Source organism: Patagioenas fasciata, chromosome 18 (assembly GCF_037038585.1).
Source record: "Patagioenas fasciata isolate bPatFas1 chromosome 18, bPatFas1.hap1, whole genome shotgun sequence".
Lineage (NCBI taxonomy): Eukaryota > Metazoa > Chordata > Aves > Columbiformes > Columbidae > Patagioenas > Patagioenas fasciata.
Window position 1 is genome coordinate 6,965,375 of NC_092537.1, and position 24,820 is coordinate 6,990,194.

At 47.3% G+C, this 24,820-nt stretch overlaps 1 protein-coding gene across 1 annotated transcript in view; it reads left to right on the top strand.

The window, feature by feature from the left end:
* The first annotated feature begins 589 nt into the window (after positions 1–589).
* The window catches only part of SEPTIN9 (septin 9), a 121,614-nt gene continuing 97,383 nt past the window's right edge, over positions 590–24,820 (top strand). Inside the window, exons 1-2 of the mRNA XM_065852260.2 lie at positions 590–859; positions 23,087–23,143. Coding sequence (XP_065708332.1) covers positions 838–859; positions 23,087–23,143 — 79 coding nt within the window. The 5' untranslated portion in view covers positions 590–837. The remainder of the gene's footprint in view (positions 860–23,086; positions 23,144–24,820) is intronic.

Sequence of the window (24,820 nt, forward strand, 5' to 3'; positions counted from 1 at the left end):
CTTTGTGTAAGTGATTGTTTGACGTGCATTTCACAAGGGAGTGATCAGGAGTGTCTGCTCTCCGGACAGACCCATGTGCCGAGGCACATAAGGAATAGTAAAATGGAGCCTCCTCTTCCCCAGTAACTTGGGGGAGATGCCAGATCCCCGTGCACTGGGGAGCTGGTTATGTGGTATATGGCTCTCTGCATTGCCACAAACACTGAGTAACCACTTCATGTAGCTCTACCCGTATCATAAGCCTGCACAAGCGTCTCGCTCAATTTACAGCCTTGAATAAGTCCTTTACATGTGGGTTTGAAGAGGAAAGCGGTGTTTGCACTGCAGGCTGCTGACAGGCCAGCAATTTACTTCGCACCAAAAACTGCCTGATTTGAGAGCAGGGCTGATCGCAGCAGCTCCGGCAGCCAAGGGCTGGATCAAAGCTGTGGGGTGTGCTGGGCTGGAGGCATCAAATTCCCTCCCTTCCCGCTGTTGCACCCGCTAAATACACCGGGATTTCCAAGGCTGGGAGTTGGCAGGAGTAATCCCCGGGGACCATTTGTTTTCCAAGGGGATAAAGTGCAGCTGCTGGGAAGGCTGAGCCCTGCTCTTACCCCTGCCAGTGCCAGGAGAGTTGGAACAGCCCATAACCGTGTGTGTGAGATTAGGAAAGGTGTGTGCTAATTAATGGGAGCGCTGGGCTGCCCGTCGGCTGGAGTGGCACGCGTGGATGCGGTGGCAGAGCCTGCGTCCCCTCCCTGTCCCTGCCCACCCCGACACAAGGACCGTAGCACCCCAGGGACCGCTGCCCTGACACCTCGCTCCCACTCCCATGTCACAGCTTGAAGCGACGGCATGAAGAAATCCTCCTATTCAGGTGAGCAAGCTGCTGCCCCGCTGCCTCTCTCTGCGCTTTCTCTTCGTCTCTGTACTGGGAAAAGAAATCTTTTTTAAAAAAAGTACAACTTGCACAGCCCTTCTCCCTCTGTGCGGCTCTGTAGCAGAGCAAATGGCTGTTTTACTGCATATAAACAAACACTGTTGATGAAAAGGCTTAAAAAGCAAAACAAATCCAGGGAGGCAGCTTGTTGCAGGCAAAACTCTGCGCTGGTGGCAAGGAGTTCATTATTCAGAAGGCACCTGTGCTAGCATGGGGTGAGAACCAGTGCTGAGATGCAGCTTGAAATTAAAACAGGGAGGTGGCACGTTGTGTGTGACACCAGCTGCATTTGGGGCTGGATGGGTTTCCAAATTGGGGGTGGAAGAGCAGGGATCCCCTAATGCTGTGGGACTGTCCTCTCCCTGCTCCCCATCCTGGCTTTCCCAGTCTTGCCGTGCCTGGTGAGGGCTCTGCTCTCACTGGCTCCTTTCTCCCCGGCTAACAAGCGAGCAAGCAGCCATCACTGATATAATTTCTCTGAGCCTTCTGTGAAAATCTGCCGGTGGTCCCAAGAAGCGGCTAGTGCACCAGAGCAGACACATCTCCTACAAAAGGTCCATTGCTCACCCTGTATGCTCAGGTGCCTCCAGCAGTTCCTCCAGGTGCAGGACTTTGCTCCACAGCTGATTTCTGCTCATTCCAGCTACCAGCCCATGACTCTCTGCTTTGTAAGCCCAGTTCTGCCCCGCTTCACCCCGGCTGCAGCAGGGACACGGTGCCACCGTGCTGGCCACCTCCTTGTATCCCGAGTCACGGGTCCAACTGCACCACAGGGGTGTTCGGGGCAGCTGAGAGTCATTGAGCCACGTCATGGCCAACTGTCCGCAGCCTGAGCTCATAAGCCGCAAGAACTGAGGGTTTGTGTTCACTTGGAAAATCCCCTGTGTGATGCTGCTGCCTGTTTGTAGTTAAAATATATTAGTAACACTTCTGTCTTGCACATTTCTGTTCTCTCATTAATGCTGCTAAATGGACTGCTGGAAAGGGCTTGTATGCCGGGAAACTGAGAAAGCCTAAGCGTGATTATTAGCACGTTGTAATGGATTAAAGTGGGAACTAATGGTCGTGCACTGTGTGTAGGGAAGCTGTTGTTTGTCCGGGGCTCCTAAGGTGCAGATGGTGCCTAAAGCAGCCCTGAAGCAGACAGGAGTGGTGCAAGAACAGGTCTGGAGATAACCAGCAGTCATAAGCAAAAGCTGCCAGTATTGCGTGACCTGATGACATGACTTCTTGCCAGTGAGACCAAGTGCTTCTTAATTGCTTTCCTTGATTTGGGCTGAAGCTGTGGTGCTGCAAAGCCCCTGATGTGACTGTATCTTTGGTTGGTGTCCAAACCCATGTTTGCTGTGTGTTGCAAATGAGGTGGGTTGACATCTGGTTAGAACCTTTAATTCAACAGGGCCTGCAGTTTTATTTTGTGAAGACTGTTTGCTTGAGGTTTCCTTTGGTTTGGGGCAGTTCTACGAACAGAAGAATTGCACTAACTGGAATACATGACATTGAAGCAGCAGGGTAATTGCACTGTGACCACCACTAAGTTTGCAAAAACTTAGCAGCTCTCCTGAGCAGCTCTCGTTTGCGTGTTGCAAAGGTTTTGCTTTTGGCATTGCAGTTCCTGGCCATGCTGTGCTGGGGCTGTGCCTCTTGTTGATTCATCAGGCAAAAAAGCACTTGATGAATCACCCACCGTGCTGGGGAGGCTGCATTTGGAGGGCTGCCACCCCTGCGTGGGGCTGAGCCAGCCCTCCTGTCCCATCAGCCTGGTGGTTTTACAAATCAGGGAACAGCCATGCTGACTTGCTTTGGGGAATTTCACTGGGAATCCAGATGACTTCTCCAAGACATGAGTAAGATGTAAAAGTGGCTGCAGAGCCTCTGAGCGCTTTCTTCTGCCAAAGAAACTGGTGAGGTGACAAAGTGACTCCTCAGCTGCAAAGACTGTGCTTCCCAAGCACGTTGCTGACAACCCCTGACAGGCAGGAAATGCAGTGCCTGGCTGAGAATCTCCCAAAAATGATGACAAAAGGAACCAAAAAGCATTTTCTAAACATGTTTTGAGGTTAGGGAGCATCCGTTGTTGGCTTTGTTTGCTCCTCTCTAGTGTATTCTGGATCCGTTCTGTGAACCAGGTCCCTCTGCACCCAGCTGGAGGATCTCGCTTGACTTTGTGGACCTGAAGCTCCAGTTCCATCCTCCTCTATGAACACAGCACCACTGTAGCACTCTCCTGTTAGCAGGCTGCTCCCCACCCTGGGCCAGATTTACCTTTCCTGAAGTACTTCAGGGGAAATCATTACCCGTCTGCTCTGACTTTTGAGCACATGCCATGTAGGTGTGGTTGGGATATAAAGAGTTTGCCTTTGGATGCTTTACCTCTTACCAGCAGAGAGGCTCAGACCTTTGTGCCGGTAGCGCTTTTCTCCTGGAACTTCCTGGCAGAGGAGGGGAGAGGGTGGAAAGGGGATTTTACAGAACAAGTTAAAAATGAGCTATAACTGTCACTGAAGCCAGCTCTCACATGTTTGCTTTAGGGATGTCTGTTATTTCAGATGCTTCAGGGAAGGAGAGTTTTTTGGTTTCTTATTTTGGTTTTTTTTTTTTTTGAGATGTTTTACTTGTCCTGCAATACTATTTTTTTAAAGGACTTTTTTATTCTCATTTTTCATTACTCAAGCACAATTGCATTGCCAAAAGAGCAATAGACAGGACTCGTGATAAATGATGTGATGATTTATAAGTATTTTCAAGAATGGGGCAAATTGTTTTGGCCAAGGAGTGTTTGCAGTTTCAGGTTTATATAAGATGTTGGCATATGCTGAGATAAGGATTGTTCTAATAACAGTACCTCCAGAATTACCCATAATGGTTATGTGTGACCCACCTTCACTGAAATTGTGGACTCCTAATTTATTGCTTATGCACTTGGGGAGAAATAACTCCTCAGGTATGAGCTAAGGCTAGAAGAAACACTGCAGGAGTGACAGTGACAACTGTGATCTGATCATTGCATCAGCATTTGGGAACAATTTTTTCCTGTGCCATAACTAACAAATATTCCCTGTAGAGCATGGGCAATAGAATATAAGTCAAATTAGTTCTTGGTAGCATCTAGGCTGGGAAGCTTTGGGGAAGGAACTCTGTCCTCTGGGCTGATTTATCTGTTCCTGTGCCTTAGCAGATGTCAAAGTTGTTGATGGCAGCTGGTGTCAGACCCGGCAAACTCACCTCTGTGCTTCCTTACTGTAGAGAATGAGGTGGGACAGGGAGATGTCCAGCCAGAAAGCACCATTGTTATATTTTACTTGTATGCTGATGTAATATATTGCCCATAAATGTCAATGCGATCTGCTGTCACGTGTTTCTGATGGCTTGTGATGATTGATGTAGTCCTGTTACAAAACAATTCTCCTGTATCAGTGCTGGGGTGGCAGGGTTGGTGTGATGGGTTTGGGTGGGTGCTCTGCCATTGCCGCGTTTGGCTGGTGTGTGCAGGCAGTGGTAAAGCTTTACTTCAGGTAGCAAAACATCCCAACATCTGTTAGGGAATAGTTTGGAGAAGCAAGGGAATCCAGCCTGTGGAGAAAGCCAAATAAGAAACCGCAACACACAGATATATGCAGGAAATAACAAGCAGCCATGTGGGGCCCAACGGGGTGATTATCTGCTTCCCTGAAACACCGAGCGTCTTCCTGTACCAGCCTGGGGTGAGCAAGGAGAAGCGGTGCCATGTGGAAGAGGGACATGTTGTTGCAGAGAATAACTCCCTGCTTGCAGGGAAATCCCTCCATGAAGCTGCTGGTCACAGATAGCGAGTGGGGCTTATTGTGTGAGGCAAACCTGTCCACGCTTAGATGAGAGATACTGTGGGTTTTGCAGCATAAGGTGGGATACAAATCCAGGGTGAAGTCTGTGGAAGAGGTGAAAGTCTCTATCACAGCGATTTGTGTCAATTTAACATGTTGGATAGATGTGTGAAGCCTCTGCTTGGTTTTTGTAAGCTCCTTGGTGGCAGGTGGTAGGCGATGGGCCCCACCTGTCCCTCGGGCTAATGTGAACTGGCCATGTCAGGGTGTCCAACACCACACTAGGGAGTTTCCCTTCCTGCCCAGTCCGTGTCCTCAGGAAGGGCAGCCGTGCTCGGGCAGCCCTTGTTCCCTATGGAAATCACAGGCTGCAAGCAGTGGGAGAGGTGACACAGTCACTGGTGAGTCAGCCTGTTCCCACAGTGGCCTGTGATGACTTACAAGGGCAGCTAGAAGCATCTTTTAAAGGGTTTATATTTAAGAGGGGGGGTTCACTGCCTGGGAAACTGCTTCCTTCCATGTAACCCATCGTTTAGGTGACGGTGTGGGCTTGCAAAGGCCTTTCCTGCAGCTGCTGTGCAGTGGGACACCTGGTCCATCACTGCAGAAGCCTGGAAGGGAAAATCCCAGCTTTGTGCTTGTGAAATGACTGCCACTGTCGTGTGCACAAAACAGCCTCTCGGAGAGCTCAGGGGGCTCAGCCATCTCCAGAGCAGAGGGCAGCATCTGATGGGATGGCACCAGGACAGGCAAGGAACAGTTTTTGTCTAGCAATGCTACATTTGTGAAGACAACTGGTTGTGCTGGGCAGAAAGGGGCTCATTGTGTAGTTCTTTGCTCAACCTTTAACACTTATTGCACTGTAGCAGCCTGAAGCAGGATATAAGTTACCTTCTTAACTTGAACTTTTAATTTCAGTCAGGGGCAGGTTTGAATCTGATGCTCAGAGCATGAAACTGTCCCCTCCATTTCCCTCAAACACCACACTCCCAGGTCAAGCAGATGGAAGTTAAACCGGAGAGATGACTGCAAGCTGGAACTAGTAGCAGAAGGGGTTTTATTTCTTCTTTTTTTTTCCTTTGTCTATGCCAGATGAGGAGTATTTACAGGAAACACTTTGTACAGCTCTGAGATTTATTTAGCAAAGGAGTGTAGAGGGAGGAGACAACTAAAGGCATAATGGAAATGAAAAAGGTCATGTTAATGTTCAAGAAAGCCCATAATTTCCTGGTGTGGGAGTTATGGCTATTCTGGGGACCAAGGGAATAACGGAGCTCAGGCTCCAGTTCCTGGGGGTAGTGAATGTTTGCCAAGGGACGATCTGCAGAGGAACCAGCTCCCTTTGGGATGAGCTCAGCACCCAGCAGCTCTCCCCAAAGCAGCTGCTGGGGACACAGAGGGTCCCTGATGCTCAGTTGTTCCCTCAGCTCATCCAGAGTCACGTCCCTTTGCATGCTGTGGTGGTGGTGCCAGAGAAACTGAGTGCACGTACTTGGGGAGCAAGTTCAAGTCTGGATCCTCAAGAGCAGCCTCTGGGTGCAAGTTTGCTTTGTTTTTGATGTTATCAAGGGAAACAAGGATTGCCTATAGCTTTATGTAATGGACAGCATAAACAAAGGAAATGAGGACAAGATGCCCTCAACAGTTACTGCTGAGAGCTGTTCTTGAATGACTCAGTGGCTGAGTTATAAGTGCCTGGACTTGTACAAATAAAAGTTGCTGAGAAGAATAACAGATCTCGGTGCATTACAAGTCAGGACAAAGGACTTGCACATGATAGACCACGGGAGGTGGCAGGGCTTTGTTTGAGTGGGTTTAAGGCTGATGAAAAGCTGTGAGTTGAGGCTGGAGGCTTTGGTTTGCCTGCAGGGAAGGTCCAGCTCTGGGCTGCAGAAGACCAAATGTCACCCACGGACTCAGCTGGTGGGGAGGCCCCAGCCTGCCCAGGCCTGTACCCAGGGATGTCAGCTACCAGCTCTCACAAACTGCTTTGCTCTCCTAATGTTCAGTTTCCATCTTTTATCCAATGTGACTTTGCTTTTAATTTACTATATATATATATATTTGAATCAGTAGGAATGAGGATGGAACATAATTTGTTGCCTGCGTAGAATTTAATGTGAAGCAACTAAAGTTGATGTTGTTTCCAGTCCAATGCTGTAATTCCCCTTGTCCAATGGTTTGCTTTGGGGAAGGTTTCTGACCTTGCTGATTTTCAGTGTTCTAGTGATAAAAACAGTCATGTGTGCTGTATTATTTTTATCTAAGGTCAATAGCTAGAAGCACCAGGAAATCCTTCAAATCAGACCTTTATTATGTGCTCATGTAGCCCTGCCTGCCACATGAAGGGGTTTTTTCCCATTTGGTGTCCTGCCTTTGTGTGTTCAAGAGAGCATGCTTTATCAAATTGGGCCTAATACTGAGAAACATGTTTGAGTTGTGCCCATACTCTGCCAAAGCCACCACATCCTACCCTTAGATTTAAAATGTCTCCTTTTAATTTTTTATTTTTAGCAGATAGGTTATGATTCTGAATTGTGGAGTATTTACTGAACAACTCAGATTTACGCAGCCTGAAGGACTAACATTACTGTAACTAATTGCCCTATGATGTTAATTGTCATTCAGCTACATCTGCATCTGTAAACGCTTTCCCAAATTGCTGTACTGACAAGTGAGATGCTTCAGTTGGCGATTCCCACATCAGAGCACGGAAAGGCTGTCGGTGCTGTGGGCTGTCAGGGATTGTCATGGCTTGGGTGGTCTCTCCCGTCCCACTTGGCAGCTGCAGTGCAAGGCTGTGATTTATTTCCCAGAGTGAGTTTTTGTCAGATAAACCTCCCAACAGTGATGTGAAATAATCTGACAGCTGATTCCTGCAGTTAATATTGGGAGTGATGAGTTAATGCTGGGAAGGATGAGCTCAGCCCTCGGAAGTTTGATCCATCTGTGGAGGTTTCAGACCTTCCCTCTTAGCAGAGCTGCTCTGTGTGTTCTGTCACGGACGAGCCGCTCTCTAGGAAATCAGCATCAGGCACTGATGTTTTAAAATACATGTCAGGCTTTTCAGACAGTGTATGTGGTGGGGAGAGGGGAGGAGGGTGGCTGTGGGGATTTTTTTGTGTGTGTTTGACTTTGCTAAGTTTTTTTTTAAGACCATCATGGGAAAAATAAGAGCCCTGTTATTGAGCTGTGATGGAGAGGGAATAGTAAAAAGTTGTTTCATAATGTGTCTGGATTAATGTTCAGAGCTTGCTGAGCTTCTTACGTCCTTTGGGCTCTGAATATGAGTATGTGAACCCCTGGGAATGGATATAATCCAGAAAAGTCTTCTATGTCAATGTACTGGGTGTAGTTATTGCAGGCATCAGTGTTAAACCCTTTTAGAGCCTGTTCCTTGGTGGGCAGTTTGTTGGCAGAGCTGGTAACACAGACCAAGGGTTGGTGGCTCTGGGCACTGGGAAGCAGGGAGCTGGAAGGTCGGTCCAGGACACAGTCACACAGCCCCTGGTGAGCTGGGGGCACAACCTGACCTAAGTCTTGGGTGAAAATAAACATTCTTAGCCTTGTGGAGATATTTCTGTGTCCAAAGCCCCTCGATCTGATGGACAGACAGCTACTGAGAGGCATAGCAGGGGTGAGGAGTGTTTCCCGTGGGTCAGCGGATGGTGATACAGAAGCTGTGCTGGCAGAGCATGAACACCAGTGGAGATGGATGGAGGCACACCAGGAATGTGGAGAGGCAGGAGCGCATTTTCTCCTCACGCACCCCGGGAGATGCTTTGAGCATTTTGGCAGCGCTCTGCCAACATGCACTGAAGGGGGGGACAGGAGGTGAATGAGGTTCTGTGTGCTCCTGGGCCAGAACTGGTCAGCTCTGGGGGAGGAAGAGTAGACAACCTGAAATCTTGTAAGGATGCAAGAGAAGACATCAGGAGAGGAAATGATCTCTTCAGACAGTTATGTAATAGGATGACTTAGAGCCAGCAGTTGTACTGGGGCATACTGGGAGGAATGCTGATAGAGAGCTGTGGTAGCATCTGAGAAGGTAAGAGCTATACTAGTAACCTTCAAATTATTTTAGAGTTACATTTCTTTGTTATAAGTGGTGTTATAAATAGTCTGATGAACTATTATGAGTTCTCATAACTACAAAAAAAAATATTGGTAACTTCCACTCTGAACACTTCACAGCAAGGCTGGACATCTGCATAGGAATTCACCTTTCCTGTGAACAGCACAGGAGCCATAAACAGTTCATAGCCTTGTTTTCAGAGCTTCCCTTGTATAATCACAGCACAGGCAGAGCGTACAGGGCTCTCTGTGAACTTGTCAGACCAACCCCAGGCCCTGAGGTGTGGGAATTGTACCTTCTTTAGCACACCATAGTATATGTGGGGGTTTAACTATTCTCAGCTGGACAGCAGAAATGACAGCCGCAGGGGAAAAAACATGCAGTTTCCTTAGGTCTGGAGTATTCAGGACCAAAAGCTGCATATTCTTTTTAAATCTACATGGTTTGTTGCAAAAGATGTCACTGGATGGAGAATGCGGGTCAGAAAAGCAGGAGGCAGGGTGTTAAAAATACTCATCTTGTGCTCAGTGTGGCAATAAACTGTGACTGCATATGGAGAGCAGGCTGCTCAAATACCTTGCTGAAGGGCTGTGGCTGCTCTTCTTCCTTTCCTCCTCCTCCTGTGGGCTGCCAGGGCTGCCCAAATAGGCACTGGAACAACTGCTTTGCCCATGACTGTTCCGTATCCTCTGCTATCCACCTGGAGATGACCTTGTTTGAATTTCTAGAGGAGCACAAAGCTGGTGAGGGTGGGTTTGTTTGCATTTCTCTCTGAGCAAATACCCGGCTCTACCGTGGAGCTGGTGCAGGTGATGTGCAGCACCTTGTCTGTTTCCAAGGTACTTAGAGCTTCAAGGCAGAATCATGGCTTATTAACACAGCCTGGAGGACCTTCTGTTAACCCTGTTGAGCGGAGGGTGTCTGGGCATTTCCATGAGGCTCTGCTGCTCCCTCTGCACTCATGGGGCTGTAGGGCCAGGCAGGGTGAAGCATTCAGCCCTGCAGATCTGTGGGAGCAGCCTGCAATTTGCAAGGCCGGCCATGCATCAGGCTTTCTGGGGTTCTTCATGTGGCTAATCTTGTCCCAGCTCCTTAGACAGGAGGGGAACTTAAGGGCATGGTAGAAGCCCAGAGAGACAAGCTGGTGAAGTGCAAACAAACTCTGAAACCGGTGCTGCTCTGCCTGGCACCTGGTGACTTTTCACATTGAGGATCCAGTACACAGTGTTAGATGCTTGCAAAGAGAATGGCTCTAATGCCATTAGAATGAATTTCTCCTGGGGCTGAGGATGGATGCTCCTGACTGTTTCACTTACACAGCTCTGACAATTTGCCTTCCACACCTCGATCTGAAGTCAGCTCCATCCCACCTTCCTGCGAGCACCTGCCTGGGGTACTTGTCACCCTAAGTTGTTTCTATAGTTGGTGGTGATAAAATCTGGCAATTCAGCCCACGTAGGATATGAATATTTCATAGGAACCTCCTGCAGCTACAGACTTGAGGGAGTCTGGTGTGTAGATTAACTGTTTGTACTGGTCCTTGCTGGATCACATTGCATCCTGTTCAAGTTTTTTTGTTGTCTATTTCCAGTGTATCAGGATTAATTTGAGTTCTAATATTCTCTAACATTTCATCTCCATGTGGAATCATCTTCATTTTTTATAGTCTTTCTAGTTTCCGTTTCTGATGATAATTGAATGGTGCATTCTTAGGTCAAAACACAGCTGGGAGATCAGGCTTTGAACTAAAAACTGCCTTGGGATGGTCCCTCAGAATATCCTGGAAGCATCCAAGCCCTTGTTGCCTGTAGATTATGGGCAAAGTAAGAGCATAAACCAAGTAGAGACCTCTGTTTTGGGGGCTTAACAGCCTCCTCTGCTTTTCAAATCATGCAATCATAATTTTTGCAAGATTAAATGCTGTTTCAGCTGTGTTTTTTTTTTTAATTTCACATCCCTGTGGAATAAACCAAGGGTGACAGATGTGCAAGAGTTCTGGAGGTCAATGCTTTGCTTATGCACAGGCAATTTAGGGCAAGATTGGTGGCAGCTCCCTCTGGAGAGGGCCGTGGGTGTTTCTCACCTTCTCCTGGAGCGTGGGTTTACCAGGCAGTGGCCTCGCTCTGTGCTTGTGTCACCAGGGCAGAGCCCTGCAGAGGGGCTTCAGGGTCCTCAAAGGATGTGCTTTGTGGATAAACATCTTTTCTCCTGTGCTCCCAAAGCCTTCCAAGTGTCTATGGGAAATTGTCTGCGAAATACACGTGCTTATGTAGCTTTATCACTGAGGACACTCAGCTGCTGAGAAACAAGCTGCTTCATTTGGTTTGTGTGGCCAAGTTGGGGCATAATCAGACATCCTGACTCCTGTTCCTTGTCTACTGACAGTACAGATAGGCAACGTGTTTCCTATTCCTGTAAGTATCTTCAGCCTTTCACACATTGATCTTAAAGCTAGGAGAGAGCTAATATCCTGTGTTAGAGGACTGGGGTCTGGAAAAAAAGGCAGAATTAAATTTTGCCTGAGTGGAGCCATCTAAAAGCAGCTCTCTGAGTCAGAGCTGGTCCCTGCAGCCTCTCTGCAGCCAGGGGCTGGCGGATGAGTCACTGTATCTTCCAGCTCCATCTCGGCATGGAGCTGACTCACCAGCCACAGGGTGTATCTTCTTTTGACTATGGAGGGTGTGTGAGGCTTCTGCACAAGAGCTTAATGTGCAAACACTGATGTGGGTGCTGCCCTGAAGCTCCTGTGATGGAGTGAGGAGTCAAGCCCAGGCTTTGAAGGCCTTTGGTTATCATCCTAAGTAGTGGGCATCCTTCACAGACACTAAAGCATGCAGCCACCAGCTTGGTGCAATGAGTGACTGCTTTGTGTCCCAGTGGTTTTCAGAAGAATCAGCAGCATCCCTCTGTGCAGCTGCAGCTGCCTCCCCTGTCCTGCTCAGGACACAGCTGTGGAGGAACAGGTGGGTCATGCCAAGGACAGACAACATTACAGATCTGGTGTCTCTGAAATGGTAAATACCTCTAGTCTGTACCATTCTTCTCCAGAACTGCTCACAAAGAGGTGCTTTTGTGGAGAGGAAGAGGGGTGCCTGCAAGAAGCTTGCTGAGGCAATGCAGAAACATTTTCTACCCGTGATCTCAGCCTCTGGAGATAAGGCTGGAATTTGAGCACCCCCCAGAGCATCCTCCCTTGGCCCCTTGTCGATCCCACAGCTCTGGACAGGGGAGGGAGGTGCCTGCCTGGGCCATGCTCCTGCAGGGGAAACAAAGGCTTGGGGCAAGTTTGGGCTGGAGGGACATGGCAGTGTCACAGATCCCCTCTGGACAAGAGGAATTGGAGTGTTCTGGCTGTGAAAGATGCTATTTGTGAAAGCTCAGCCTGTCTAATAAACTCTGATCGTGATTTAGGAGTTGTCAGAAGTGTTCTGAGTCTCCAGACAGAGAAAAACCTTTCCAGTTGGGCGGCCAGCAGCCTGTGTGCGCACTGCGGCAGGTCACACAGTGTGGTTTGTTAAATGGGGCATAAGGTGCAAATCCATGACCTTCACTGTGTTGGGAGTTCCCTCTTGTGCCATTGTTTAACACAGTGCGGGGTCTTGGTGGTGCTGGAGTGGGTGCATGGACATGGGAATTGCTCAGTAGTTGCAGGCTGAGCTTTTCAGGGGCCATCCACACCAGCACAGAGCAGACCTCAGTCCTGTGCATACATGTGTGTTTGTTGCAGAAATAGCAGCAGTTGGGTGGGTTTTTTTTGTTTGTGGTGTTGTGCGGTTGTTTGTTTCTGTTTGTTTTGAGGATTCTCATAGTGGAGGCTTAATACTTGTACTGTTGGGTGAGTGACTCGAGGGAGGGGATCTGGACTGGGCTGGGACCTCCGCTGCCCAGCTCCATTACACCGAGCGTGCCATGTTCCATGTACAATGCTGCCTTTCAGCCAGACCCACAGAACAGGCTTTGTGTCTCCTTGTGTGAGCCGTCTTTTCAGAGAGAACAGCTTCCTTAGAGGCTGCAGGCAGTGCTCCATGGCTTGAAATGGTTTTCACCTGTGCCAGGAGTGATTTCACTCTGCCCTTTGCCAGGGCTGAGCTATTTGGTGATGCCAGGTGCTTTACCTTTCCCTTGCTGGCAGCTGCAGAAACCCATTAGAGGAACGAGTTGCACTGAGACCGCTTGGTACCTGGGGAGAAGAGTGTGTAATTATGGAGTAGTATCAAGTAGCAGTGGTTTCTACAGCTGTGGTTTATTTAAATGAACCTATTCTTAATTTTCCTGCTGCCTCTCTGTAGAGCTGACTGTTGGAAAGCATGGCTTGGCAGAAAGGTAGGTGTTGAGTCTGGTATTATTTTGTCCCTTACAAAGATTTAAAAGGATAATCCAATAAGATATTAGCCCTTATGTATTTATTCTACATCTTGTTCTTTAATTTAGTGCTTTTGTGCTGGGTGCCTTAGTCTGTGCAGGAGCAGGACACAACAGACATATTCTGGGGCTCAACATGGGCAATGGGTACTTCTGAAAACCCAGGTCTCATTTAAATGCCTTTAAATGCTTCATATGAGACTGAGGGAATGGGAGAGCTCACAGGAAATTTAATCTCAGCGTTGGTTGCTGAGCCCTCACAATACAGGCTTAAGCTGCTTCTGTAGCTGGCTTTGGGACTGTGGTTGTTCTGTGGGTGTCTGACTTGGCAATGGAAGAGAGAACTTAAGTGGAGCACTGATGTTTTTAAGATGCATTTAGGCTCTCTCAAGATAGAGATGGAGTAGTAATACGGTTTGTAAAGGCACTTCTGCAAACTCTTGTGTAAGCTGATATGCAACATTAGGCACTCGAATACACCCTAAAAATTGGCTGAAGTTCTATTCCAACTTCCCTGCTGCAGCCACTATTAGATATAATTGTAAGCTACATGGAAAAACATTCAAAGAATGTTACTAGCTTAGGAAGCTGGATTGCCTTGACTACTTCTGGGCAGACTTAATAGGAGAAAACCCTCAATTTTATGGGTCCAGGGCTTCATTGTAGTCTCAACTTGTAACTTCCCTTCTTCCCTGATGTTTAAGTACAGCGGACATTACCTCAGTTGTCTATAGATAGCGCCTGAATCATTCTTTACAGCACAGCTAAAATGTAAAAACATTAAATAATACATGTCTCCTGCTCCTGTAAGCAGGGGAAGTGTTTGACACCTCATTTCACAGGCAGAGAAAGGGACATGTGGAGGAGGGAAGCTACGTGCAACGAGTCATGGTAGAGCTGTGATGGCCACTGAGATGTTCCTGAGGCCTCTGTCCGCAAGTGGCTTTGTCCCTGCAGCTGAGCTGGTCCCCCCCAGCCACCCACCTCAGCATCTTCCTGGGACAGGTCGGCCTCAAAGGAGCAGAGAATCAGGATTTGGCTGGAGATGGGGCTAAAGATAAATGCTAGAATGTGGATGTTTGCCCCAAGGGAGCAGCTGTGATTTTGAGCTTCTATTTCTTGTGTGGGACTACCAGGGAGCTGGGTTCTGAACTGCAGCTTGGGTCTCGGGCTTGCTGGCTTCCAGGCAATTCTGTGTAGTATCAGAGTATCACAGAGCACCTATCAGAGCAAATAACTCATCATTTTATGAACACATGGCTGCAAATTGTGCATGTTCAGGCTGCTGCTGCACTAGGGATGTTCAGGGGAAAGGGCTCTGTGCAGGATTTCCAGCCCAAAGTATGTTCGTGTGGATGTTTGCAGGGAGAGAAGTGACCATTGTCTGCTTGAGCTTAATTCTTTTCCAAGATTACCTGTTCTCAATGGAGTGGCTGGACAGTTTGTGAATCTTGACTCTGTATTTGTCTGAGTTTCTGGCTAGGGAGGGAATGGGATTTGGTGACTGTGGTCCCTTGGCTCCTCCTTTACCTTTTGCTGTTTCCTTCATCTGGATGTTCTGTGGTTGCAGTGGAGCATCTCTTGTACTGGGCAAAGGGAAAGGGCACTTTATCACAAGTCTGGAGTGAGACTTGGACTTGCAGTTTGCATTTAAGTAAAATCCCTGGCTGAGTTTTTCCCTTTGTAGCATCTTCAGAGTCAGACGCTGCTCTGAAAACCAAAGGCTGCCCCTTATCTCCTCCAATGGTGAATGAGTTGTTTACCAAGGCTGGGGAGTCCCAAGTGGCTGGGTCTGGTCTGGGTGCCTCATTTAGCTACTTGCACTGGTTCAACTCCACCAACAGCCGGTGGGTCATCCTGGTGGGTCACCCAGGCTCAGGAGAACCCTTAACCTCTGCCCTTTGGTGTCGGCAGCCCTTTGGCTAGTGAGCCACTGGCTCTTTGTTCTGGTCTTTTCTCCTTTATGCACCCCCATCCCTCTCTGGGAAAAATCAACATTTGCCTTTCAGAGCCCGGCAAACAGAAGGGGTCTGTATTACATCCTGATGGCAGCCCCAGGCTTGCAGGGCTCTGATGATAAATCCAGTGATGTTTGTTGCGGGGGGACCATCTGAAACACAAGTTCTGTGTGTCTGAAACAAGAGCAGGGAAGCAGTGAGTTGTTCCTGAGCAAATGCTGGGGCTGAAAAATGAAATTTGATTGCATTGAGGTTACAAGAGGAAATCAAGAAATTGTCTAAGTAAGGATGATCTTTTGTTCTGTGCAGTAACACGTTGCTGCTTAGTGCGCTAAAGCTGTGCGGGGTGTCAGAATGCGGCACAGAGCCAGACGCTGGGCTGGGAAGTTTGCACCAGTTCTCCTGTGTGGTCAGAGCCAGAGTGTTACGAGCCTGTGGGGAGGAAAGCCGTGGGGTGTCTTGGGAGTATTTGGCCCATATGGAAATACCAAATTGTAGCTTTAAAATTCCTTTCCCCTCCTTCAAATCTGACAGTGTTTTTTTCCAACTAAACCATGGCCATTGCCAGACAAAGCTGAGACAAGTTAGGTGCACTCCTGAGCCTGGGTGCTGTACACATTTGGGGTTTTTAGAAGGCAAAAGATGAGCAGTGATCCTTTATTTTGTTTTGTTTGCACAGTGCTCTGTGTACTAAGCCTTATCCCTTGTCCATTCAGGCTCCTGGGGACTCTTGTGCTACTAATGTTAATCATTAACTAACACATTTCTAGCTTGTGCAAGCTCTTGTGGCAGCTGGTTAATGTAGGAGCTTGATTATTTCCTTTTTTGAGCAAGGCTGCAGCTTGGATGGGTTCAGCTGCCTTCCCTCCTTCCCAGCTCTGCTGGGATGCTGCAGGTTCTGCAGAAACATGGGACCAGATTTGAGCTGCTGTCGTGATGGTGTTGAGCCCTGTGACACATCCATGCAAAACCCTCTCATTTAGTGATAAGGTCCTGAGGATGCTGTTTGTAGCTCTTAGGTCCTGCTGCTTCTCTCTTGGATTTCAGAAGCAAAGGACTGTGAGCAAATGAGGAGTGTGGTGAAGACAGGTAAATTTAGAGGGACAAGTTCTCTTTGGAAATCCGTTTAGCTTCAGCAGTGAACTGGAAGTAATTTTACGCTTGACAGTAGTTCCCAGGGCCGTTCCCAATCAGCAAAGCTTCACCAGAACAGTCTTCTGTTCCTTTAGAAATCCTTTTCCCTTCTCTTCTGCTACGGAGTAGAAGAATCACATAAACCACCAAAACTGACAGTACATACAAAAGGCCTGTTTTTCCAGTCCCTTCCAATTTGTGTGAATACTTGCATTACAAATACACATTTGTATAAGTCATCTGATGTGTCAGTGTGGTGATGTGGCATCCCCTCTGCTGCCCGGCCAGATTACTGAAACACTCTAACCAGAAGGATCACAGATGATGACTAACATGCTGTTTTGTATAAAAAAAACTGCTTGCGCTAATGTTTTTTGTGCTTTCGTGGTTGTCCAGCATATCTCAGAATGACTATCAGCTGTGAGGAATTTGTGGGCAGTAAAGAACAGACCATCACAAAGAGTGGTGAAATGATTGTGTTATTTCTATTGAGTGAATATCTGAGGATTGAGTTTGCTCACCTCAGAATAAACACTCAGGGTACAGGCAAGGTCTCTGCACTCTTTGAAAGCCACTTGAACTGTTGAGCAAATTGCAAGAGCACTTGGGGTCACTCCAACGTTTTAATCTTGACATTGAGATTGAATGTCTCTGAGAAGTCAAGACTTCATTCAAGTACGAGCTTGAATTCAGGGTGGCTGATAAAAATGTGTAGTGTTGGTTTTTCGGGTCAGGGCAATTTTCTGGCCTTGAGCTGTATGGATGCATCGATTCATTTCCTGAGGATTACTGTGGTTTGAGTTGAAATCTTGAATCAAAGCCTGAGCTTGAGCCAAGGTTAAAATGCTGGGTCCTCTGTCATCTTCTACCACCATGTGTAAGACTGTTCCTTCTACCTAATTTAGCCCTTTGCTGTGGCCAGGAGCTCTGAGCAGGTCGCTGCTGGCCTTTGGGAAGCCTTTCTAATCTTGGTAAAACTGAGGCTTAAATCTTGCTGTGTCTTATCAGTAGTGCAATCTTTTGGGGCATTTAGTGTTAGAATGTTTGGCACCTGTCAGAAATGTAACATTGTGGTAGGAATATATCCATCTTGCTGATGCAAGTTTGCTACCCATAGGGTGGTAGCTGTGTTGGAGAAGGTAGCGGTCTTTTCCTGAGTCTGTAATGTCCCTTGGGAACAGCATCCCTCTGTTCTATCAGCATCCCTCCATCCCAGTGAAAGCTCAGTTTGCTGCCAGAGATATTTGATCCAGAATGAAACCATGCACATGGGTCGAAGCCTTCTTTTCTAGCTGTGCTCAGCCTCTTTGTCAAGAGTCTCTGTTACACAGAATCTGGAAAAGTGTCTTTTATTCTTCGGTGCATGTTTCTGATTAGTGCTGGAAATGAACATGATTTTTTTCCTTTTCTAAAAAATAAATTCCTTTTGAGGTTAGTGTTACCAGTGGATTGCAAGTTCATGGAAGTGAAGTTGCAATTGCGCGGCTCATTGGACTTAGGTTTGAAGCAATAGAGATTATTTTTCCTTTGCTGCTCTGCAAACAGACATCTCTGCAGTCTTCAGCTCCTCCAGAGTCCTGCTGTCCCCACCTGTCTCCTGTGACACCCACAGCCCCATGTGCAGGGCTCTATCTCTCTAGGCCGTGTCCTGTATCAGCATTCAAACTCTGCAGCTCCATCTCCAGCGGCTGCTCTGATACGTTGGAGGAGCCACTGAGGTGGTGGTTGTGGCCTTGTTACTGGTGAAGTCTTCTCCAGCCATGTTATCTAAGGAGCTTTTAGAGCTTGTCCATGTGCAGCAGGATGAAATACAGCTGCTGGTGAAGACAGTTCTCTAGGTCGCTGCCTGGGTAGTAGCTGTGAAGCAGAAAAATTTAGATAAACTTCACACCCTTTATGGTCCTGAGAATGTTGTGATGGATTTGCACATCCTAAAAGGGAGTGGAAAGCTCTGTCCCAGCAGTCTGCCCTGGTACCTGTGCCAGCTCTGCATCTGCTACAGGGTGAGGTGGCATTCTTGCTGTCATCTGCTGTCCTCCCCTGCAGGCAGCAGGGGTGGCCTGAAATGGTGAAGGGCAGGATGAGAGGAGGTAGGGCTGGGTACCTTTGCGGTGAGCCAGCTCTAAAGTGCTGGGGTTGTGTAGGTGCTGTGGATACTTCTGAAGTGGTGTTCTGCTGGGGGGGTCTCACACCACCCCAGTGCTAAAGCTGGTGGAGTACAGGGACGGCTCCATGGCTCAGCTCTGACCTGTACCCTCCGGGAGAGTGGAAATGTCCTTAGGATGAAACTGGTCTTGGATGGCGACATGTCTCCAGAGCTGTCTGGACACCCCGCTGTCTTTGTGCTGGGTGAAGAAGGCAGCTGAATTATCTGATCTCGGACCCACTAGGAAATGCATTTAACAGAAGCAAGGGTCGCACTGGCTGCTCTGAGCTGGTGCCGCTTTGCTGACTCCAGCTGACTCCTGCTGGTTTTGGCCCATTTCTTTCCAACATGGCTTTTTTTTAGTTTGGGTTCTTTTGTTTACTTGGGTTTTTGTTTTTACTGGACTGTGTAGAGAAAGCAAGTTCCTGGGTTACATCCTCCATTGTTTGTCAGCACTCTGTGGTTTCTCTTGATAATGGAAATTGCTCATTTGTTCTTTTGGGTTTTTTTTTGGTGTTTTGTTTTTTTTTTTTTTTTTTTACATTATATGAGTATAATGGCATGGGTTGCTTACCGTGAGGAGAAAAGAAATCCTAAGTGATCTTTCACTATTATATGCACGCATAAAAAGTTTGGGGTGTATCATGCAAAAACTGTTTTGGAGAACACACAGATCGACTGTATTGGAGGTGAACATCTCTGGCAGTTCCCTTGTTAGCTCTAGGTTCAGATTCAGCAAAGCCAAATAGAGAAGTCACACTATAGCAAGGACAGTTTCTCGAGGCAGGCTGGACTCGGTCTCCCTGCTGCCCTGTACCGTGTCTGCATCCTCTGCATCAGGGCAAGTGTCTATAAAATGCTCCCATTTCAATATAGGAATGCTTTACATCCATGGTGTGTTTTATCAGCAGCTGCAAGAAGCCTGAAATAGTAGAACATTTGGCCCAGTGTTTTCTGGAGGGAGTGATTTAAGTGTGAGCCTGGCTGAGGTCTCGCTTCCATTGACACATCCCTGGTGGAGCCAATTTTGGCTTCAGCAGTTTTGGAGACGACCCTGGAGAAGCCCCATGTCCTTTGGAGCCGCTGCCTTTCTGCTGTGCCGTATGGCCCCAGCCTGTGGATCTGGAGGGAGTTAGTCATTGATTATAAAATATGAAAAGAAATATTGCTCAGCCAGTGAGCCAAAGTGAGGGTGAGCTCTGTAAATGTTATAACTCTGTCCTGCAGCGGCACATCCGCTGGCTTGAATGAACTGTTCTTGGATTGACTGAGTTTTAACTGCTGGACTCTTCCATTTTGAAGTCGTTCTGCTGGGGATGTGGGGAAGCATTCCTACTTTCAGCTAAATAAAGCATATTTCATTATGTTTCCTAGTCCAGTGCACTCAATAAATTTATAGCATGGCTTGAGGGCATTTGAACTGCGTTAAGACGCAAGAATCATAGACATTGTGTCTGGGGTGGAAACCTTTGATTTTCATTTCACAGCCCCACAGCCCAAACCCAGGGCTCATCCTGCTGCTTCCACGCTATAAATAGAGATAACCCCAGAACACGCTCAGCACGCCGATGCTCCCCGGTCCTGCCCGCATCGCCGCTTCCTGGCAGTGTGTTCAGAGCAGCATATTTTTAGCTGTTGCTTTCTCGTGTTTTTTTTCTTGACGGATCTGCTCTTCTCTCTTGCCACGCTGCCAGCTTTCCCTGCTGTTTATCTGCTTTCCAGGACTGTCTGGATCCTCCCTTGGTGGAGGGGCAGCGGGGCATCATGGATTGCAAGCTTGACTTGGGCTCTGTAGTGCTCCCATCCTCTTTCCAGATTCACTATTAAGGTTTGGGAGAGCTGTACAAATTGCTTGTTTGCTCCTTATTTTGCCTTTTGTTGAAAGGGGATTAACAGCATTATTATGTATTATGAATGTTAAGAGAGATTGAAGCAACAGCTGTCAGAAAAACTTCCTTCTTATGCCATCTCCAATGCAGAGCAGATCAATCCAACTTGTCCACCTTTGGGTTTACTTGTATGAAAAGGGTGTGAAGAATAATTTGCAGTTCCCCAGAGAAAACCTTCAAGACAGTGCATCCACACACACGGGTGGATATTCTCAGAAATACTTGCATGAAAGGCAGAGGCTCAGTGCATGGACACTGATGGCTGTGCTGTACTGGATGCTTGGAGTCCTGTGTGTGTTTTTCCATTGGAGTCGTTGCTAAAGGGAATAAAGCCATTTCCTATGTGCGATCCTGTCCAAGCTTGTAAGCTCCTCGTTTTGCTTCCGTCCTGCTTTGCCGCAGACCGAATGAAGTATTTGAACATAAAAGGATGTATTTAACTACCTCAGCATGGCTGCATATCTGCGTTCTTCAGTGTGCCACTCATAAGGGACTTTTTTCTGGTTTTTGAGCAACTATGAAAGCCGGATTTCGACACCGCACCTTGCCCGCACACAAACAAAGCAGAGGTGTTTGTTCTCAGTGAGGACCTGAGCCAGGACTTAAGTGCTCTTACAACTTGGCTGAAGAAGTGCTATTTAAAACTGTTGAGCAGAGGAAATATGCCTTTTCATTCTTGCCAGCAGCAGTAGACATTTAGAGGGAAGAAAAGAATTAAGAAAGAAATCAGAAACTGGGTTTAATAGAAAAAATATGATTAAAATTTAGAATGCTGGTTATACTGTTCAAGCTCCTGGAAGTTTCAGCCCTTCTTGCTGTCAGCAATGGGAGCTGCAGGCTGAGTGATGTGTGTAGCAGCGTCGTGGCCCATTGCAATGCAGATAAAGCTCTTGAGAAGACAGAGGGGGTGTTCACACATGCGGGTGGACAGTCCCGGCTCTATTTTTGGCCCCTTGGCTGGTGATGCTCCTTGGGAGGCAGAGCTGGGTGGGGGGGACGGCTCCAGGGTTCTCTCTGCACCACCGTTTCCCTGGGACTGGCCCTGTGGTTCAGCCACATAACTCTGGAGTCACAGAAGCTTTTTATGTTAAAAATGGAAAGGCAGAGAGAATATGCATGCATATATATACATGCATTTATAAGCAGAGGTTTCTAAGCATGAGACACTATTTCCATGTCAAGTTGCCAGGCAGCTCTTTTCCCTTTCCCCCAGGCTCATTGATACGAAAGTTTTCCTGCCTTTTTTTGGTGCAGCCTCTTCCAGCTGATGGGGTTTGTAAGGTTGTGACTATGTTACATGTCACAGTTTGAGGATGCTCTGCAGCTTAAATTGGTGCTGGTTAAATCCTTTTGCTTATTGTCCAACAGATCTGGTAGACAGTGAGAAGATACCTGTTTAAAGTCCATCACTTCTAATCAAACAACTTCACAAAAAAAACCTGGGAGTTTCATACCAGTTTACAGAGCAGAAATTCCAATTCAAAATATGGGTGTAGTCAGGTTTGTGTTGAGCTGAGGAGCCTTTGTAGCTCTATTCTGGAGCTCCACAGCTGCAGCATCTGGTGTCTGGGATGGTGGACACCATCCTGGAGCTGCTGTTTCTCCAGCAGGACCCACCAAAGACTGAGGAGCTTCCTGACCTTCTGGGAATCCCTGTACTGGCAAATCACAGCATGTGGGGTAGTTTCAGAGTGTAACATCCTGCGTGAGGTGGTTCACTGTACTTGTGTCCACTTTTATTGTGCTAAGAGAAACTGAGGCGCTAATCAACATACGGTTTCCACATATGGCTGGGTTTTAACCAGCACTTGTTAAGGTGAATTCTTGTTCAGCATACCTGGGAAGTGTGTTATGGCAGCTGTCACTTTGCAAATAGGCAGCTGGGATGGCAGAGAGATTCAATGAGTTGCTGATGGCTTAGGAGTGTTGCCTGTAGTCAGGGAGGCAGGCAAATGTTTGGGAGTTACCTATTACTTTCTGCAGTGGGTATGGAGGAGACACGTGTATCTGGGTTTTGCCTTTCAAAGTAACGTATAATGTAGGGTGGGTTAAGATGTCCACATGTTTTTCCCCAGCAGAGTGCATGTGAATTAACCTTGTGCTACCCCAATGAGTGTGATAAATACTTGATCACTGAAAGACATGGAACAGAATTATCCAATATTTGGATTGCTGTGTTCTAGTGTGAATCTGCCTGGAATACACGATGCATTCCCAGGATGCTGGGTGCAGCCTGACCAGAGAAGGGTCGCCCCTCGCTTTCCTGTGATGCTGAACACGGGAGCTGCTGCTGTCCTTGTGGCCGAGCTGGCTGGAGAGGCCAAATGCCTCTGTGATCTCTGCTCTCCTTGCAGGAACCTCCTTGCTGAGCTCTCTGCCAACACAGGGCATGTGCTGGTCCTTAGATTCCTGTGCTTTCTTCTCTCAGCGAGGAAACCTGCCTCTGGAAATGCTGTACTTGTTTCTAGAATTAAATATCCTGAAGTAGGTGAAGGTGTGTGTCCCACTTAGTGACTTCAGGAGTTCTCTGTTATTTCTGGAAACCCTAAATGTGTTTGTGGGTTTGATATGCTCAAATAATATTTGTCTTCAAGGAAAGGTAGAGGTCTCTCCTCAATTATCTTTCTGTTTAAAGTAATGTATAACATTCTTTTGATCACAGAGGTGATTGTGCATAGCAGATTCCCAACAGAAAATGTGCTTTGCCAGATGTAGACTCGTAGCAGACAAGATTGCTCCACATGTACTGTGTTCACATGAACTCCCTTGGCCCATTTGAACCTTCTTCTTGCCTTAGGAATCACCCGGACCTCCAGCGGGAGACTTCGGAGACTCAGTGACCAGACAAGTCCAAGTAAGTTGAATTAATTTCTTTCTTTGAAACATCCTCATCCAATAAAAAAATTAGAAAAAAAAAAAAAAATGTAAGAGGTAACTCTCAGAAATTGGATCTCATGCCCGCTGTCCAGTGGCCACATCTGGGAAGGGGAAGCTGGCTACTAATAGTTGCACAGCTCTCTAGGCTGCAGAGAGAGAGCAGTATATATATATATATATATATATATATTTAAAAAAACAATATAATTTTTAAATATGAAGAGAGAGCAAATAAAATATTAATTAGTTACTGAATAATGGATCTGGAGAGAATAATTAGAAATCCACATCGTAACGTAAAGGGTCTAACACAGAGCAACAGAAAGGGGGAGTAGTCTGAGGTTGAAATACAGCTTTAGTAATTAACGGCTCTTTCGTGCTCTCCTTAGCTATTATTTTTATTGGATGTGGAGATTTATGGATTATATGTGCTTATGACTAAATTTACACTTCTAATCATGGCTTAATGTTTCTGAAGCTGTTTCTGATTCAGAAGGAAGCAGGTGGGAGGGTTTTTTTCTTTGGAAAAGGTGTTTTCTAGCCTGAGGAAAGCAGCAGTAGAAGTCTTGGTGCTTGTGAGTGCCTGAGCCCAAGAGCTCTGCCCGTGTGTGTGTGACACTGCTTGGGACTGACCGGGGACAGAGACACGTCCCTGGTGCTCACCTGTATTGGCCTGCCCCAAATTATCCCCTGGGAGTAGAAAATGCCCCTATTCTCATCTAAAATAGCCCAGAGGAAGCTGTGGCAGCTGGCTTCTGGGCTTTTCCTTTTGATTGTCCTTTTTGCTGGCTCTGCTTGTTCCCCCGATGGACAGTTCTGCTCCACGCTCCAAACCCCTGTGGGGAGCATCTGTCTCCGGAATTGTAGTCCCTTGTACATTGTGGACGTTCATCTTTCTTAGCAGGTGCTTTGCAGCAATTTAAATATTCCTTCGTGTTTGTTTGAGATGTTTGCCCTCCCCTTGGCACTGCCTCCTCCTTTTCTTGGGGTGCTGATAGTTGTCTCTCTGTTCCTTACTGCAATCAGCCTGTCTCCCCAAGAACCCCCCTCATGTCCTTGACACCCTGCTCTGGCCACACTCAGTTCAGGGTTTTCATCCATTCCCATGCCCGTGGTCTCTCTGTCACTCACAGTTGCTCCCTCCAGGCTTAATTTGCTATTTCAATTCATCTCCTCAGCCCTCATATCCTGTTTCAGCTCCCAGATGTACTTATCAAAACAGACATTTTCAGCTTTTCCCTGCACATGGGTGGGAGGAGAAAAAAGCCACACTCAGGATTCCTTCCTGAAGCGGGGGCTTCAGCGTTTTGCTCTATTGAGGTCATCAGCACATGCAGAATGGAGATCAGTCACGGTCACCAAGTTAAATGTGTGCTTAAACACCCTGGGAGCTGTGATACTGCCTACCTGGCCCTCATTAAACTCTAGTGATGAGCACAGAGGCAGGTATCCATGTTATGACACAGACAAGGGTGACGGGACATGGCACACTGTGACACTGTCCTGCTGCTGGGACACTTGCTGCTTTGCATCTGGAGCTTCACAGCCCAGCACTGTCACCATCTCCAACCCTGACGTTCTGATGTATCTGTGGGAGGATGTAAATATGGTCAGAGTAGGATACTGCACCCCAAATTAGGGTGAAGTGGCAGGA